At 36.4% G+C, this 19,672-nt stretch overlaps 1 protein-coding gene across 1 annotated transcript in view; it reads right to left on the bottom strand.

Moving 5' to 3' along the window:
• The window catches only part of MYOZ2 (myozenin 2), a 44,463-nt gene that overhangs the window by 9,136 nt on the left and 15,655 nt on the right, over positions 1-19,672 (bottom strand). The window contains exons 4-5 of the mRNA XM_070756626.1: positions 14,955-15,084; positions 8,538-8,721 (exon numbers count right to left, since the gene is read on the bottom strand). Of these exons, the coding sequence (XP_070612727.1) occupies positions 8,538-8,721; positions 14,955-15,084 (314 nt within the window). The remainder of the gene's footprint in view (positions 1-8,537; positions 8,722-14,954; positions 15,085-19,672) is intronic.

Below are 19,672 nucleotides of genomic sequence, written 5' to 3'. Positions count from 1 at the left end.
AAAAATGGGGTGGGCAAAGGGTCTAGGGAGCCAGCAAAGAGCTCCTGGGGACTGGGGAAAGGCACAAATGCCTCAATTTTTGCCCCCCCCCAAAAAAGACGAAAACAGCCAATTTTTCACAAAAATGGGAGCATTTCTGCCTTCTCTCAGCACCCATGAGCTCCCTGCTACTCCCCAGACCATTTGCCCACCCTATTTTTGTGAGAAAATGAGTGAAAAATAGCCCATTTGTTTTGCAAAAACTGGGATGTTTTTGCCTCCTAATTACCCCATCTAGCATGAGGAGGAGGAAGGAGGAGGAATTCTGGGAGCTGAAGTTCACGCGTCTTAAAGCTGGGAAGTTTAAGACTTATTTATTTATTTATTTTTATTTATTTATTTATTTTGTCCAATACATAATGAGGGTTTTAGTGGGTATATATCTATATACACATAGTAAAATACATGATGAAGGTTATAGAGGAGATACTCATAGTAAAATATATCTAAGAAATAATAGAAAAGAAGATATAGTAATAGAACATATCAATGAAAGAATAGAAGAAGAGATATAGGAATAGAAGAAAGGTATAGGAGATATAGGAGAGCAAAAGGACAGGGGACGGAAGGCACTCTAGTGCACTTGTACTCGCCCCTTACTGACCTCTTAGGAATCTGGATAGGTCAACCGTAGATAATCTAAGAGTAAAGTGTTGGGACTTCAACTCGCATTCCAGAACTAGCATGGCTGGAGGAGGAATTCTGGGAGTTGAAGTCCACAAATCTTAAGTTTGAAGTTTGTAAAAAGTGTACATGGTTGTAGAAAGTATTCTACTACATTGGTGTTTTATTAAATAATATATTACTACACCATTTCATTCAGAATATTTTTTCCCTCGGTATCCACCTCTAAAATCTAGGTGTGTCTTATACTCCAAAAAATATTGTAGTAACATGATTTTGAAGTGAATCTAACTCCTCATTGACTTTGCTTGTCAGAAAGTCATAAAAGGTGATCCCAGGACATTGACATGGTGCAGGACACTAAATAAATATGAAGTATCCGAATGTAAATCACATGACCATGGGGATACTACAATGGTCATAATGTGAAAAATGGTCATACACCAGCATGGGTTCATCCCAGTTTAGACCAGATCACCAAAACTGTTAGCAACCTACTAGTGATGTAATATTGGCATCACAGATCCAGTTCTGTCGGTGCTGGTCCGTGTGTAATGTTAGTTTTCTGGGGAGGAGAATGTTATTAAAATGATTTTTTTTTCCATGAAGAGAAAGGTTTACTTTTCAAATAGTTAATATTTCCATTTACAAGTTACATTGTGAATGCCATTTAAATGGCTCACACGCACCACCACCCCCGTTCAATTTTGTCAGTTCTCAGAGACGGCCTGGATAAATCACAAACCTGGCATTTAATTCAATCTGTATAGACTGCAGGACAGAAGGAAAAGGGGGAACATGATCGAAACATTTAAATATGTCAAAGGGTTAAATAAGGTCCATGGGGGAAGTGTTTTTAACAGGAAAGTGAACACAAGAACAAGGGGACACAATCTGAAGTTAGTTGGAGGAAAGATCAAAGGCAACATGAGAAAATATTATTTTACTTAAAGAGTAGTAGATCCTTGCAACAAACTTTCAGCAGACGTGGTAGATAAATCCACAGTAACTAAATTTAAACATGCCTGGGATAAACATATATCCATCCTAAGATAAAATACAGAAAGTAGTATAAGGGCAGACTAGATGGATCATGAGGTCTTTTTCTGCCGTCAGTCTTCTATGTTTCTATGTTTCTATTTCCTGAATAAATAGTCTTAATTTAATAACATATTCAATGAAAATCTACTGTTTGCAGAACCATAGAAGGTAATAATAATATTTCCAAATATTGTATCCCTTTTGAAAATGAAGTTATACAGTTATGTCTCAGAACCATTCCTCTCCCTTCATGATCATCATTTTCCTCCTCCTCCCTTCCCTCCTAGTGGACATTAGATTAGAGATGTACAATTTTTCTCCCATTAAAGATTTAATTAACAATTAGAAGAGTTTGGTAGATTTTTGCCTTTTTATAAGAACCACTGTACTGAATTTTATGTTAGATGAATTTTATTCTAATTAATGTGCTGTGAGACTTATTATGACAGCAAATGACTCATACATTAAAAAACCTAAAGCAATGAAATAATAATAAGCAACGTTTTTCTTTTATGCCCTTTAAGTCCTTTAACTACCTTCTAAATCCATTCCAGCTTCTTTTGAATTGTCACAGCTAGATGTGAAAATATTCCAATGTGGTTGTAACTGATAACTAAACGGATGTTGCAGCTGTATTCAGTCTTTTTATCTGAGCTTGTTCTATTACAGTTGCAAACAAAGAGTTAGGTAACACAAAAGCTTTATAGGTTTAGATAATTTGCAAATCTGAATGGGGAGCATGACATATAGTCAAACTTTATATTTCTTTCATAGCAGTGAACATGCAACTGCAGTATTAAACTCAGTGTTATATTTCTTTGCTGTTCTTCAAATGACATCATATAAATGTAAGGGTCTGACTCACAGTTTAGACACTATGGACTCTTTGACATGACATCATTTGATTTTGACCTCCAACTTGTAACCTCCAAAAAGGAAATTTACACAGATATAGAAAGAATAGAAAGGGCAGTACATTCTGTAAGATTGTCAGTTTATTACTAAAGTGTCATTCTTACCTAGTTAATTCTAACAATGTTTTCTGAATCGTATATTGTTTTTCAGGTTTAAGTCTTAGTGAGCCATAATGACATTACATGCATCCAGGGTTCATGATTCACTAGTACCTACCCAACGCATCCATTATTGGGTTCTTTGTTTCCTATGGTTTCTAAGATTTAGGAGCAAAAACTCATCATACTTATAAATTAAATTAATTAAGAGACCATCTTGCACACAGGCTCTAATAAACACTTTTCATTCTCATTTATTTTTTATGAGGGTCCATAGGATATTGATTTTCTCACCATTAACTCAATTATTCTCATGTAAATGTAAAATGATTTATGACAGCAGGGGGTGTAGTTAAAAACAATGTTTTTTCTTAAGAGAATGACATATCAGTGATATTATCTTATTTTTTTTCCTTGTCTTAGTTTTGTAAGAGAAAAACACTGAAAAAATGTAGGGTTTTCCACTTGAATATTTTTTGTTTATAAAAGCTTCCAATACAATCTTTGCCTTTTTTATTTATAAGGTATAGTAATCATGAAGTCATATCCATCCATATCATTCTGTATTTTTCCAGGATGGGCAATTTTTCTTGTGAAAAGGCTTGGCCTAAGGTTGGTACAATATTTATACAGTAATCTCTCACTACTTCGCGGTTCATCTTTTGGGGATTTGCTACTTCACAGGTTTTCAAAGAGGCTTAAATCCATTGAAAATTTTAAATCCATTAAAACTTCATAAAATTCTTCTACAGTACTACTGTCCTCTATTAAATAAACTGGAAGGATATTACAGGGAGTTCCAGCTGAGAAATATTATAGAATGACTGTTTAATGCAAAGGCTGGGTTTTAAAAGTCCAAATACTCGTTAAATACATAAAAAATATATATTTCCTCTACTTCACGGAAATCCATTTTTTGCGGGTGATCTTGGAATGCATCCCCCGCGAAAAACAAGGGATTACTGTATACCTTTATTTCACATATTTATTTATCACATTTGTATAATATCTGCTTAGATTATCCTGCCAATTCTGATGAACCTTGAAGAAGCTTCTTAAAATATCTGATAACAGGGGACTTCTGGTGGCACCCGAAGAAATAGCAAGGGATTCCTTATTGATAATACATCTGTTTGATATGTCCATGCTAGCTAGGTTTATACATACAGTATCTTTAACTATATTGTTAGGGGTTTTTTAGTTCAGATTTGATAATGTTGAATGAGCCTAAGCATTATGTTTTGTACATGTGATTCAATACATTGTATGAATCCATGCAAATGGCTAATTAAGCGAACCGTGATTTTATTTTATTTATTTATTTGTCCAATACACAAAACACATCAAGGGGAATGGGCATGAAGTATTACATACAAGGAAAAGATATGGAAATGGAGGAGAAGATATATGAGAGGGAGGAAAGATATATGACATATGGGATAAGGGGAGACAAATTGGACAGGGGACGAAAGGCACGCTGGTGCAGATATGTACGCCCCTCTTAGGAATCTGGCGAGGTCAATCGTGGATAGTATAAGGGTGAAATGTTGGGGGTTAGGGGTTGACACTACTGAGTCCGATAATGAGTTCCACGCTTCGACAACTCGATTGCTAAAGTTATATTTTTTACAGTCGAGCCTGGAGCGATTTGTTTAAGCTTAGTGTGACATGTTAACCCTAGTCTGATGTATTATCACATCTTTAGTAATCAACAGTAATATTTTGGTTAGTTTTCTTAAGAAATATTTGGAATGCCTTATTTTGCACAGCAGAAAACCTTTCTTGACCAGCTGCTGGAAGTGTGTTGTGTCTGTTTCCTGTTTTCTGTAGCAGTGAAATACTACCTTTTGATAGTTTTGTCTGTGTATTTTGTGAGTATGATGTATTAGTCACTCAGCAGTCGCTACAAGCTATTAAAACAGACAGTCTCTCAATAAATGAGATTACTATATTGGGTATGAATAAACATGATCCACAACCTGGATCTTTTATAAAAACAGTCCCAAAATATTTTGAGTCAATGTCAACATGTTTAGAACTTTTGCTAAAAGCTACAGATTAGAATTTCACTGATGAATAGTGCATTTTTTTCTCTTTTGTGGTCAATCTCCTTAACACGTGTGTTGCATTTAAAAATCCTAACCGTCTAATTTAAAAAATGACAAAAAAGTCAGTTTATTAGAAAAGCACAAAGTTCCTACTACTGCTGAATAAGACTGATTGCAATATTCCGAGTCTCCAGTTTATATGAAAATGTGTGGCAATTAAGTAAGATTACATCTCATTCCCTAAACTTCCGCCTGCTACCTCACGAATCCCAGCGACTGATAAGGTCCCACAGAGTTGGCCTTCTCTGGGTCCCGTTGACTAAACAATGTCGTTTGGCGGGCCCCAGGGGAAGAGCCTTCTCTGTGGCGGCCCCGGTCCTCTGGAACCAACTCCCCCCGGAGATTAGAACTGCCCCCACCCTCCCTGTCTTTCGTAAACTACTCAAGACTCACTTATACCGCCAGGCATGGGGGAGTTGAGACACCTTTCTCCCAGGCTTTTTTATACTTTGTTTTATGTTTGGTATGAATGTACTGTTTGGTTTAAAAAAAAATTAATAATGATAGAGTTTTATATGTTTTTTAATATTAGATTGTTCCACTGCTATATTGTTTTTATTACTGTTGTGAGCCGCCCCGAGTCTTCGGAGAGGGGTGGCATACAAATCTAATAAATAATAATAATAAATAATAAAATGGTTTAATGTGGAACCTATACGTCTATGAAAGTAGTTGGAGAGAAGAAATAGTAACATATATTTTTTTAAAAAGAGCCTGGGCAACCATTTGGTTGTTGAACAAATATTTAATGTGTGGCTGGTGAAGATTGCAGTGGGAATCATGATTTTGATATAAAGTCAGAAGAGGATCATGTCATATTTATGGGCAAGATTCTGGGTTTTTCCCCCCAGGGGTTGTTTGTTTTTGTTTCTGAAAATTATGTTCAATTTTTTTTTAGAAAAAAAAAAGGAAGATGTTATCTGTAGCTGAGTTGACCACTTAGTTGGCTCTGAGCTTGGTTGTTTGTTTGCAGACATTTCATCTGGATAACAGGATTATAGAGTACCAAGAACTGCACATTGAATTTTTCCTCCAGGAAAGATGGTGAACAGTGCATTGGGGTAAGAGACTGACTGGCTCAAAAGTAATCAGGAAGTTTCCGTGGCTGAGGATGACCTAGTCCTAGAATGTCAGTCTCACTCCTTCTTCCTGGTACAACAAATTAACCATTCCATTAAAGTGATGATGGGGAGGGTGACTGTTTTTTTAAAGAAGAGCAAAGTGTATATTTAGCATATGTTAGGGCCAAATGTGGAATATGGAAATATATTTACAGAAATATATTGTGAGGCTTCAGTGCAGTCAGGCGGTAGGGAAAGCAAGTAGGATGCTTGGCTGCATAGCTAGAGGTATAACAAGCAGGAAGAGGGAGATTATGATCCCGCTATATAGAATGCTGGTGAGACCACATTTGGAATACTGTGTTCAGTTCTGGAGACCTCACCTACAAAAAGATATTGACAAAATTGAACGGGTCCAAAGACGGGCTACAAGAATGGTGGAAGGTCTTAAGCATAAAACGTATCAGGAAAGACTTAATGAACTCAATCTGTATAGTCTGGAGGACAGAAGGAAAAGGGGGGACATGATGGAAACATTTAAATATATTAAAGGATTAAATAAGGTCCAGGAGGGAAGTGTTTTTAATAGGAAAGTGAACACAAGAACAAGGGGACACAATCTGAAGTTAGTTGGGGGAAAGATCAAAAGCAACATGAGAAATATTATTTTACTGAAAGAGTAGTAGATCCTTGGAACAAACTTCCAGCAGACGTGGTAGATAAATCCACAGTAACTGAATTTAAACATGCCTGGGATAAACATATATCCATCCTAAGATAAAATACAGAAAATAGTATAAGGGCAGACTAGATGGACCAGGAGGTCTTTTTCTGCCGTCAGACTTCTATGTTTCTATGTTTCTATTTAGGAAAATGTGTATCTCTTCATATCACAAAGAAGATATGACAGAATGAGAAAATATGAAAAGGGAATATGACCAAAACAGCAATTGGCCTGCATTGGCTGCCGATCAGCTTCCGGTCACAATTCAAAGTGTTGGTTACGACCTTTAAAGCCCTGCATGGCATTGGACCAGAGTACCTCCGGAACCGCCTGCTACCGCACGAATCCCAGCAACCGATAAGGTCCCACAGAGTTGGCCTTCTCCGGGTCCCGTCAACTAAACAATGTCGTTTGGTGGGCCCCAGGCGAAGAGCTTTCTCTGTGGCGGCCCCGGCCCTCTGGAATCAACTCCCCCCAGAGATTAGAACTGCCCCCACCCTTCTTGTCTTTCATAAACTACTCAAGACCTATCTATACCGCCAGGCATGGGGAGTTGAGACACCTTTCCCCCAGGCTCTTTATATTTTATATTTGGTATATATGTGTTGTTTGGTTTTTAAATATGATAGGGTTTTATATGCTTCTTTTTTAATATTAGATTTGTTTCCCTATAATATTGTTTTTTATTATTGTTGTGAGCCGCCCTGAGTCTTCAGAGAGGGGCAGCATACAAATCTAATAAATTATTATTATTATGAATTCATTACCACATAAATTACAAAAAGGATTTGTGTAACAGGATAAGGGATGATATGATAAAAAAATATAAAATTACCCAAGTACAGAAAATGTGCATAGGATTAGAATTTGGATCATTCATTGAAATGAAATGTGTGGAGATCTACGGAGAGGGGCGGCATACAAATCTAATTCATAAATAAATAATAAATAAAATAAATATAGTTGGTGAAGGCTGCTGTGAAAATCATGGTAACAATGTAAAGTAACAAGGGGGATCTTGTCATTCACATGGGCAAGACTGAGATTTTATGTTTCTTCCTGGGTTTGTTTGTAAGCGAAATATTTTTTTACATAATAAATAGTTAGGAAATACTTTTTTACACAATGAATAGTTTAACTATAGAACTAACGGTCATCAGATGTGATGAAGATCACCAGTTTAGTCAACTGTAAAAAGACTGGAAAAATTCCTTAAAGATAAGATCATTTATTAGTAGTTGTAGCAGCAATAACACACCTCGTATAACCCAGGCAGCATCATAAATAATAACTCTTGGGGAGAGAAAATGGAAAAGTCTACTTCTCTTTTAATTGGTGTTCCCTGCCAGTTGATATTTGAAATGTGAATATAAGGTATTAAAAGGTAGTCCTCACTTAATTGGGCCTGAAACTGTACCGCTAAATGATGTCACAAAGTAAAATATTACAAGACATACTAGCTTATAACATCAGTTCTAGTTGCACTCATGAAACAAATTACCTGGAGTAGTTAAATGTAATGTCACATGATGGTGATTTGCAACTATTATCTGGCTTCCCCACTAACTTCATTTGTCACAAGCCTATTGTAAATGTTGAAGATGGTGATCATGTCATTGAAGGATACTGGAACCACCATAAATGCACAACAATTGTTAAATGCCTGAATTGTGATTGCATGACTGCAAGGACACTGTGATAGCAAGACTGGTTCAAATCTCTTTTTTCAGCCCTATTAAAACTTTAAACAGTCACTAAATGAGCAGTTAGTAAACAAGGAATATCTTGATATACTGTACACCCTTTTGTCACAATGCAAACCAGTGGGGAAGGTAAGTAGAACCCACCCCTGTTTAAAACCCATATTCATTTTCTTCATGCTATTGTTTTCTGCATTTGATGGAATCCAATGATTGTTCAAAATTACCTGTTGAAGCTCTTAAAGTTGGGTAGTTCTGGTATTGCTTCTGGCTTAAACAATTTAGGATACAAAGCTTCCAGCAGCTCAGGGTCATTACTGATGGCCTCAATCCAAGGCGATTGATAGTATTTTGGTACAGACGTAGTGTTGAACTTCTCAGGAGGAATTGTCTTCAAAGGTCCAGAGTAACCTTTAGGAGAAGGAGGGTACAAACACATTTGAATTTGATAATACATTTGGACAATTCATTGTTACTATATCTCTAGTAACTGACACAACATTATAATTATATTTTATAGCCCTGATAAGACGGAGTGGCTGTGGGTTTTGCTTCCCAGGGACAATTCCATCTGTCCGTCCATCACCCTGGGTGGGGAAACAGAGAGGGTCTGCAACTTGGGCGTCCTCCTCAATCCACAGCTCACATTGGAGAAACATCTTTCAGCTGTGGCGAGGGGGGCGTTTGCCCAGGTTCGCCTGGTGCACCAGTTGCGGCCCTATTTGGACCGGGGGTCACTGCTCACAGTCACTCATGCCCTCATCACCTCGAGGCTCGACTACTGTAACGCTCTCTACATGGGGCTACCTTTGAAAAGTGTTCAGAAACTTCAGATCGTGCAGAACACAGCTGCGAGAGCAATCATGGTTTCCCCCAGGTATGCCCATGTTACACCAACACTCCGCAGTCTGCATTGGTTGTCGATCAGTTTCTGGTCACAATTCAAAGTGTTGGTTATGACCTATAAAGCCCTTCATGGCATCTGACCAGAATACATCCGGGTCCGCCTTCTGCCGCACGAATCCCAGTGACCGGTTAGGTCCCACAGAGTCGGACTTCTCCAACTAAACAATGTCGTCTGGTGGGACCCAGGGGAAGAGCCTTCTCTGTGGCGGCCCCAACCCTCTGGAACCAGCTCACCCCTGAGATTAGAACTGCCCCCACCCTCCTTGCCTTTCGTAAACTTCTTAAAACCCACCTCTGCCGTCAGGCATGGGGGAATTGAGACATCTCCCCTTGACCTATACAATTCGTCTATGGTATGTTTGTGTTTATGTTTGGTTTTAAATAAGGGTTTTTAATTATTTTAAACATTAGATTTGTTATATGCTGTTTACTAGTGTTGTTAGCCGCCCCGAGTCTACGGAGAGGGGCGGCATACAAATCTAATAAATAAATAAATAAATTTTAATAATATTTTTAAAATAGGTAGCTTTAGGTCATTATTCTGTGTCCTGTACCTTTGAAGTATTCCTGTTGAATATCAGTGGCTTTGCTCTGGAAATAACAATTTGGTTTCACATTTTCATGTATTATGTATTATAAAGAAAAATCATATTTGAAAAGGATGGATGGAAAAATATGAAAGCCAAGGTAGTAGTTTCAAAACTTGTAACCATGAAGTTTCCACCCATGCAAGATTTAGCTGTGCCCTAAATATAGAACCATTTAAACATCTTCAGTAAGGCAGGTACAGATGGCTATATATAATTTGAGCAGTCAAGGAATTGCGGAGCAGCATGTCAGTCAAATGAACAACCTACCCTGAAGGGCCGGAATCAGGAGAAACCAGCTTGGCTAATTTCCAGCAGATGTCGGGCAGGCACTAATTAGCTGCCTTTGCAACATCACTCCCCCTCACTACATAGTTTTTAAGTAGGTTAAGAAATAAAAGCATTTTAAAAATAATAAAGTGGCAAGCAAATATAATGGAAAATATAATCCACTCGAACCAGGTAAGATCAAGAAGACCTTATTAGCTTATTATTTTTAAGAAAATATGTGAGAAGAGTTAAACTGTGGAAAGGGGAGACAAACTTGTACCAAAAACTAGGGCTGTACAGATATATGGAGGCATATTTATTTATTTTATTTATTTTATTTATTTTATTTATTTTATTTATTTTATTTATTTTATTTATTTTATTTATTTTATTTATTTTATTTATTTTATTTATTTTATTTATTTTATTTATTTTATTTATATTTTATTTATTTTATTTATTTTATTTATATTTTATTTATTTTATTTATTTTATTTATTTTATTTATTTTATTTATTTTATTTATTTTATTTATTTTATTTATTTTATTTATTTTATTTATTTTATTTATTTTATTTATTTATTTTATTTTATTTTATTTATTTATTTTATTTTATTTATTTATTTTATTTATTTTATTTATTTTATTTATTTTATTTATTTTATTTATTTTATTTATTTTATTTATTTTATTTATTTTATTTATTTTATTTATTTTATTTATTTTATTTATTTATTTTATTTATTTTATTTATTTAATTTACTTACTTACTTACTTACTTACTTACTTATTTACTTACTTATTAGATTTGTATGCCGCCCCTCTCCGTAGACTCGGGGCGGCTAACAACAATAATAAAACAACATGTAACAAATCTAATATTTAAAATAATTTTAAAAACCCTTATTTAAAAAACCAAACACACACACAAGCATACCATGCATAAATTGTATAGGCCTAGGGGGAAGGGAATATCTCAGTTCCCCCATGCCTGACGACAAAGGTGGGTTTTAAGGAGGTTACGAAAGGCGAGGAGGGTGGGGGCAATTCTGATCTCTGGGGGGAGTTGGTTTCAGAGGGTCGGGCCGCCACAGGGAAGGCTCTTCCCCTGGGTCCCGCCAAACGACATTGTTTAGTCGACGGGACCAGAAGGCCAACTCTGTGGGACCTAACCGGTCGCTGGGATTCGTGCAGCAGAAGGCGGTTCCGGAGATATTCTGGTCCGATGCCATGAAGGGCTTTATAGGTCATAACCAACACTTTGAATTGTGACCGGAAACTGATCGGCAACCAATGCAGACTGCGGAGTGTTGGTGTAACATGGGCATACCTGGGGGAAACCATGATTGCTCTCGCAGCTGCGTTCTGCACGATCTGAAGTTTCCGAACACTTTTCAGAGGTAGCCCCATGTAGAGAGCATTACAGTAGTCGAACCTCGAGATGATGAGGGCATGAGTGATAGTGAAGCAATACTATGGATTAATAATGTGCCTCAGTGTTAGAACAGGATGGCCAAATTGAGTAAAACAGCTGACTGGATTGATTCATCTTCTGGGTGTAGTATAGCACATTTTTTTGAGTCAAGAGTCACTGTCCTGGACTAGATTCCTGCAATGATTCAAATCAACATATTTTATGTAGCCTCTCATTATTATTTAAAGCAAGTGCCCCTTGGCTATTTAATGGAAATGTTATCATTTAAGAACAACAATAAATTGCAACTGGCATCAGAATATAGTTAATTCCATGATTGTGTGCATGTATATATACTATCAATATTTATTCAGCAGTAAGTCATGCTGCGTTCAATAGTGTACAATTTCAGGAAATTGTGAGGACAGTCCCAGCTTTAATTAAATAAATCTCCCTTGAGTCAAGTCCATTATGTGGCACTTATAAAAAAAAGACTATGACCATTGTATAATTTATTTCTTACAAATTAGACAGCTCATGTTTTCCAAATGGTAACAGAAAGGTTCTTTGTGTCTTGATGTCTTCAAATAAGTAAAACAAGTTTTCTTACAGGTTTTTAAATACGCTAGCAAAAAGTATTTTTGCTGCCAGAAAATTAAATTATCCTCAGTAACTCTCATAGAAAAGTTCCTTTAAATCTTTGTATTTGATTCAAAACCTGAATATTGATGTTGTGTCAATCTAAAACAGAAGTCTTCAAACTTGGCAACTTTAAGACTTGTGGACTTTAGAATTCTGGAAGTTGAAGTCCACAAGTCTTAAAGTTGCCATATTTGAAGACCCCTAGAAAATGTTAGATGCTATCAGTAACAACAAGAACAACAAAAATGATAGCTTTATAAAGCTTCCTTATTCATAAGGAACACTCTGACTTCTCTAAACCATAAAAAAAATCTTATTTTTAAATTATGACAATTAATGTCTGACATTTATTAAGACAATTTGCATAAAGTATCATTATACTAAATTCCAATCCAAACACACTTAAAATAAACATCCACCTAAATTAAAATCTTCCAGACAATCAGTGGTGGATTCCAGCCGATACGACTAATTGTGTGCAGCTCCATGGCTCTGGTGCGCGAATGCAGGATTGAGCACAATTTTGCTCCCGTGCAAGTTTCAGAGAAATGTTTTGCTTCCGCAAATGTGGGGAAGCACGTGCATCCCCGTGTGAGATTTTGTTTCCCCCACAGGTGCTGGAATCAAAATTGCGCTTGATCTCACATTCCCATGTCAGGGTTGCAGAGCTGCACGCAATTAGCCATACCTGCAGGAGCCCACCACTGCAGACAATCCACAGTAAATATACAAGGGAAGAGTCAGAACACTTTCCTCAAATCATGTTGTTTTAGAACTACAGTATATTTTTATTTAAAGTATTATTGCGTCTTCCTCTTCCACCCACGCAGAGCGAACGGAGCATTTTCCTTTCTCTGGGGGCTTAAAGATGGTATAAACCACTTCGCTGTGGTGACTCCCTTGCGCTGCCTCCCATACACCCAGCGTAAGGTTGCCTCTCGGAGCATCTGGCCACAGAAAGGCAAAAGGGGGCGCTTCGCCACAGCCAGATCAACTCGGCTTTAGCCAAACTGAGGAGTCACCACAGTGAAGGAAAGACACCGGCTACAAAGTGAGCGAGTGAGCAAGAGGAGACGGGAGACCTTCAGCATGGGGAGGAAGAGGAAGCAGGTAGCAATAGTAGCAGCAGCAGCTGCCTTTCGGTCAAAGAAGTGGGAGATTCCCCCCTCTCGCCCGCCTGGGTTTCTCTCTCTGGCACAGTGTATGGGAGGCGCGTGCTCCTCCTCACCGCCTCAGAGTCCCTCTTTTTTTTTAAGCCTTAAAGTTTTGGATTTTTAAAATTCCCCTCACCTTCTTCCTTCAGCAGCGACTGTCCTCCTCCTCTTCTTCCTCCCCCTCCTCCCACCCAAATTCCGAGCTTTTATTTCTTTCCTAATGGGTTTGCATGCATTATTTGCTTTTACATTGATTCCTACGTGAAAAAATGCTTCTACTTACAAACTTTTCTACTTAAGAACCTGGTCACGGAATGAATTAAGTTCTTAAGTAGAGGTACCACTATATTGCCTTCTTTTTCTTATTGTTAATATATTCTAGTGTTTTTATTATTATTTTAATATCTGTCATCTTTTGGGGGGGAATATAATCTATTTTGCCTAGATGTATACTTTGGGAAATATATTATCTTGTACAGTATATTCAGTTAGTACATTTCTATCCAGATTTGGACCAGTTTTATACTTGCTTGAGCCATTATATTTAGTGGAAAATTTATTCTTACAATACTGGATTTCTTTAGTTCTGCTTTCTTTATTACTGAAAAACTGTCTATAAGTTTAATTTATTGAATTAATTACAGAATTAATTACATTAGTTGCCTCCTCTTCCCTAACTAATACCAACTCTTAGATAATCTGCAAAATTATTTATTTATTTTGACATAACCAGTCAATATGAAATTGCGTATTATTGACTTAGAAATTACAATTTATCTAATCTAACAGTAATTAGAACTTGATATCTGACCTTATTCACTACAAGTTAAATGTAAAATCTGTATTCCATGCTGAACTATAATTCTTCCCAAAGTTTCTAAGGAAAGCACTGTGATTGATTTGTTTAATAAGCTAGTTCAAAAGTTTTACTTGCAATACCTGTAAAATCTCCTAACTATCTGTCCCAGTTACATTGCAGGATTTCTGTTTCATCTACTATATAGCTATACTAGAATTTTTTTTATTTTTTTTATTTATTCATTTGTCCAAAACAAAATACATATGGAAGAGAATAGACATGAAGTAATATATATAAAGATAATATGTAAAAATAGAGGAGAAGATATATGAAAGGAAGAAAATATATATGATATATGAGATAAAGGAAGGACAATTGGACAGGGGACAGAAGGCACTCTAGTGCACTTATGTACGCCCCTTACTGACCTCTTAGGAACCTGGAGAGGTCAATCGTGGATAGTCTAAGGGAGAAATGTTGGGGGTTAGGGGTTGACACTATTGAGTCCAGTAATGAGTTCCATGCTTCAACAACTCGATTGTTAAAGTCATATTTTTTACAGTCAAGTTTGGAGCGGTTGATATTAAGTTTGAATATTAAAATTGCATCACTGAGAAAGCTAGTTGGATTACTATCCTATATAATCTGGATGTTTTATTTATTTCAACTGTAGAATAATCCTTAAATGTTGGATATGACAGTTCCATTCCTTTCACAGTAACTATTATGATTCAGCTACATCATTTTGATGTGAATATAGACATTTCATCATCTTTCTCGAGTGGTACTTAAGAGTAGTTCTCCTGGAGACTTATTAATTCTTTGCTATTTTAAAAAGATTGTTTAATATAAAAGCTGTGCAATAGCTTACCTGGGGCAATAGTTTCAGGATTGGGTGGACCCCTTGGATCAGGTGTATTAGGAGGTGTCATTGGTGCATTTAGATGATTAGCTTCCATGCCATGAGCATCCAACTGGACACACTGTATGATTTCATTGAGCTATAATTGAATAGGAATAAGAATCACATCTATTAATTACAAATACCATTTAAGAGATACGGCAGAGTGTATCTTGGCTAGTCAGCTTTCCCTAACCGGAAAAGGGATAGTGTAGCTGGTCTTCTTAATGGCTTTTTAGCCATTTTTGCCTCTCTCTTTTTGTATCTGAGCGACTATGAAATAAGCTTCACAAACTCTGCATTAACTGTTAATTACTACTCATGTTTAATGGATATGGGAATAGAGAGGTGCAAGGGTTTTAATTGGCTGTCAAACCTACAATGAAAATTATCTGATATGCTGAGAATTATAGGCTTCTAATGCTCTTATCAAGATTTTTTTTGAATGAAATGTCTGTGATAAAGGCATAATCAATAGCTCTGTTTTAGGACCTTTTTCATAGAGAAACTACCAAAACACCTAAAACACGATTTAAGTATTGCCCACAAGATCATATGCTGCAATGTCCTACCGGTCAATGACTACTTCAGCTTCAACCGCAACAACACAAGAGCACGCAACAGATTCAAACTTAATATTAACTGCGCTAAACTTGTCTGTAAAAAATATGATTTTAACAATCGAGTTGTCGAAGCATGGAACTCATTACCGTACTCAATAGTGTCAACCCCTAACCCCCAACATTTCTCCCTTAGACTATCCACGATTGACCTCTCCAGGTTTCTAAGAGGTCAGTAAGGGGCGTACATAAGTGCACTAGTGTGCCTTTCATCCCCTGTCCAATTGTCTTTCCTTTATCTCATATATCATATATATTTTCTTCCTTTCATATATCTTCTCCTCTATTTTTACATATTATCTTTATATATATTACTTCATGTCTATTCTCTTCCATATGTATTGTGTATTGGACAAATGAATAAATAAAATAAAAATAAATAATAGGTGAAATAGGAGAACTACACAATTGGTTTCAGTGAGGTATTGGATTCTAGACCCTTCAAGCTAATCTGATCAGGTCTTTAGCTCTTTTATGCAGAAGGGAGTTTACATTTTCCAAAAATTGAACTGCAGACTAAATATAATGAAAAGGATACACAGATTCTGTGTAGGAACAAGATTTTTTTTAAAAGTCTACTATGGAAAGGTTGACATTGACTCATCTATTTCATTTTTTAGAATTCCTAGATTAAGAGAAATTATTAATATATGGGCATCAGAGTTTTAACAATTAAAGGAAATGCTTCTTCAATGGCCCCATTGCAGGTGTTGAAGTTCAATAGTTTATTGGGAAAGCGAACGTGCACATACACACCAGTGGCAATCACACCACCTCTACTGCATTAAGATTATCATTGCTTTTCTCAATGGATGTATGAGACATCGATATATGTTAAAATTAAATTGGCTCTCTTAAAATCTCTTTGCCTTGCTATACTCAACACTTTCTCTTATTCGTTTACAATTCAAAATATTAGATATACTGTAATGAGCTACTGAGAATATTTCTAGTTCATATTACCAATACAGATCTACCCTACACCGCCTCTTTCTTTTTTTCTTTTTCTTTTTTCTTTCTTTGTTTGTTTGTTCTGTTTGCTTGGTTTTGTTTTGTCTTGTCTCTTGTTTACTGTTAAATGCATATTGTCTAGGCCATAGTTTGATATACAATCTTTGTTTCTTAATTACCCATTTCTTTGTTTGTTTGTTTGTTTGTTCTGTTTGCTTGGTTTTGTTTTGTCTTGTCTCTTGTTTACTGTTAAATGCATATTGTCTAGGCCATAGTTAAATGCATATTGTCTAGGCCATATACAATCTTTGTTTCTTAATTACCCATTTCTTTTTTCTTCTGTATCTCGATATGTTTACACTGTTATCCATATTTAAATGTATTCATTGTATTTATCCTTGTAAATAAAAACTTTATATATAAAAAAAGATTATCATTGCTGCAATCATATGTCCCATTAGTTTGGAACAAACATCATTGGAACTTACTTGTAAAAATGTATGGTACTTATTTAAAACATACAGAGTGATAATTAGTATCAGCTACAGAATGAATCCCTGTTCCCCAGGGGTTGGTTCTGGATCCTTTTGCTGCTGGTTCCTTCAGGGTTGCACCATGTATGCATGTGCCCACAGCAATAAAAAATACTATTTGTGTATACGCAGAAGCAAAAATCCAAGATGGCAGCGCCCATAGAGACACTGACAGAATCGGCTCAGTGATGCCATCGCCGAACTACTAATGGTTCTAAAGAAACCCTTAGAACCAGTACGAATATACTTCCGCTCTTCCCTGATTCTCTGATTCCTTCAGGTCAAATAAAGATGATTTTAGATCGTAGGGTTAGTCCTCTCCCAAATGGTCATCTGAGGGCTAAAATACTTTTCCAAAAATTCAGAATTTTGGAAATCCATGTTCTAGCCCAGTTTTGGTGAACCTATGGCATAGATGCCACAGGTGGCACGCGGAACCCTATCTGCTGGCACGCAGATGCCATAGCTCAACTCCAACATGCAGGTGTGTGCTGGCCAGCTGATTTTGGACTTGCACAGAGGCTCTGGGAGGGTGTTTTTTGCTTTCAGAGAGCCTCAGAGGGATGGGGGAGAGCGTTTTTACCTTCTCCTGGCTCCAGGGAAGTCTTTGGAGCCTGGGGAGGGTGAAACACGAGCCTATGGGCCCACCAGAAGTTGGAAAACAGGCCGTTTCCAGTCTCCTGAGGGCCTCTGTGTGGTGGGGGAAGATGTTTTTACTCTCCCCGGGCAGTGAATTATGGGTGTGGGCCTTGCGCATGTGCAATAGTGTGCGCGCACACTCTTTTGGCACCCGAGGAAAAAAAGGTTTGCCATCACTGTTCTAGCCAATCCCTTGATTATGTATGATCTTCAGAAGGTTCCTTCTTCTTCTTAAGTTGTATCACAGCATACCTCAAATACACCCCCATATTTTGAATTTGGTTTTTGATATTTTGAAAATATTAAAGACTCTGCAATGTGAAGCAGAGTATAGAATTCTGCTATATTTATATGATACATTTTACAGATGTCAGAAACTTTTTTTGCTCTTTGAACTTTATTAACACAAGAGTCCAGTATGTTTACTATTTATACAATTATTATTTATATGTCTCTTGACTCCTAGCATTTCCTAGATTATTTTTTGAAATGGTACACATTGAATGGCGTTCCATTGAATGTACATTCCTACTTAAAGTCAGCTATCCCTTTCATAATTATATTGCCTTGATCAAATGAGTTTGAAATATGTCAGTGCTTCTTAATTTATTCAATGAATGCGTTTTTTAAAGTGGACTTTTTGTACTTGACATTTTACTGCTTGAAATTCCATAATTATTAATATTGAAAGAATCATCTAGGCCATCAGTACATTTTAAATAGAAGTGATTTTATTAAAATGGTATGAATTAATAATCAGGATTTGCAACGATAAGGTTTGATTTTTCTTTTCTGAGCATTCTATTTTTCTTTTTGTTCTTTTAGTTTGTATAAGTTTTTACCTTTGTAATTGTAATTTTTAATAAAACTACTATTAAAAAAAGTAAATGCTAGATTCAAAGATTATCCAAGCAAAATATAGAATTCAATTTTAGAATAAGCTTATAAAGAAATACAGAGGTATAAGAGTATCTACATTTTATTATGAGATCAAAGTGCATCTGTTTCTCATTTGTGGTCTCAGTCCTCACATGTTTGCTTCGGTGTTTGCTTCTGCTTGGTGGGATTGAATTTCTAAGTATGCAAAGAATAATATTTTGTAACAGGAAAGATAATGTTTCTTTTCTTCAGACAGAAAGATCAGCCATGCTGATCTTCCCTGAAATAATGAATGTATACACAGAAAGATGTGCTAGTATTTTTGCGATTCATCTATAGAGTTCCAAGGATTCACTCTAGGATCAAAGGGCAAAACTAGATGTTTACTTGGCAAGTAACTACTTAAGTTTGGTGATGGTGAATAGTCTTGCTGTTGACCATTATTTTGAATTAAATGTCCTAAAACTATAGGAAATCTTTTCAAAGTAAGTGATGCCTAAAAGCCAATTTACTTTCTGACACTTAGAACTAAGTCAAATTACTAAATCTGGAAATTTACCAGTTACTGTTCTGTTGGGCTCTCTGGTAGACTCCTCCCGAAAATTTACAGGTACAAATTTCAGACACACACACGTTTGAAAATTCAAAACCATGTTCTTTATAATGAAAATTCACTGAAACTAAGCCCTCTTTTTGTATAGCAAAGAGCACTCGTCTCCAAACAAACTGGTAATTGGTACAAGTCCCTTATCAGTTCTGTGATACTTAGCTTGCAGCTGTGAGGCAATTCACAGTCCTTCTTCTTTCACAAAGTGAAACACACTTTGCTCTGGTTTAGTTTCAAAGCGGGGAAAAATCAGCACATAAAAGGTCAAACGCAGCAAAGCAGGCACGAAACACAACGATCAGATAATCCTCCTCAATGGCCAAACCCACAGGCTGCTATTTATAGCAGCCTCACTAATTACCACAGCCCCACCCAACCACAGGTGGCCTCATTTTCTTTGATAATAATCTCTCAGTTGTTGTTGCCTATGCATCGCTCTCCGCATGCGTGGCTGTGTCA

Source organism: Erythrolamprus reginae, chromosome 7 (genome assembly GCF_031021105.1).
Source record: "Erythrolamprus reginae isolate rEryReg1 chromosome 7, rEryReg1.hap1, whole genome shotgun sequence".
NCBI classification, from domain to species: Eukaryota; Metazoa; Chordata; class Lepidosauria; order Squamata; family Dipsadidae; genus Erythrolamprus; species Erythrolamprus reginae.
The sequence above is the reverse complement of the archived record's forward strand: the minus strand, read 5'-3'. Positions and strand labels throughout refer to the sequence as shown.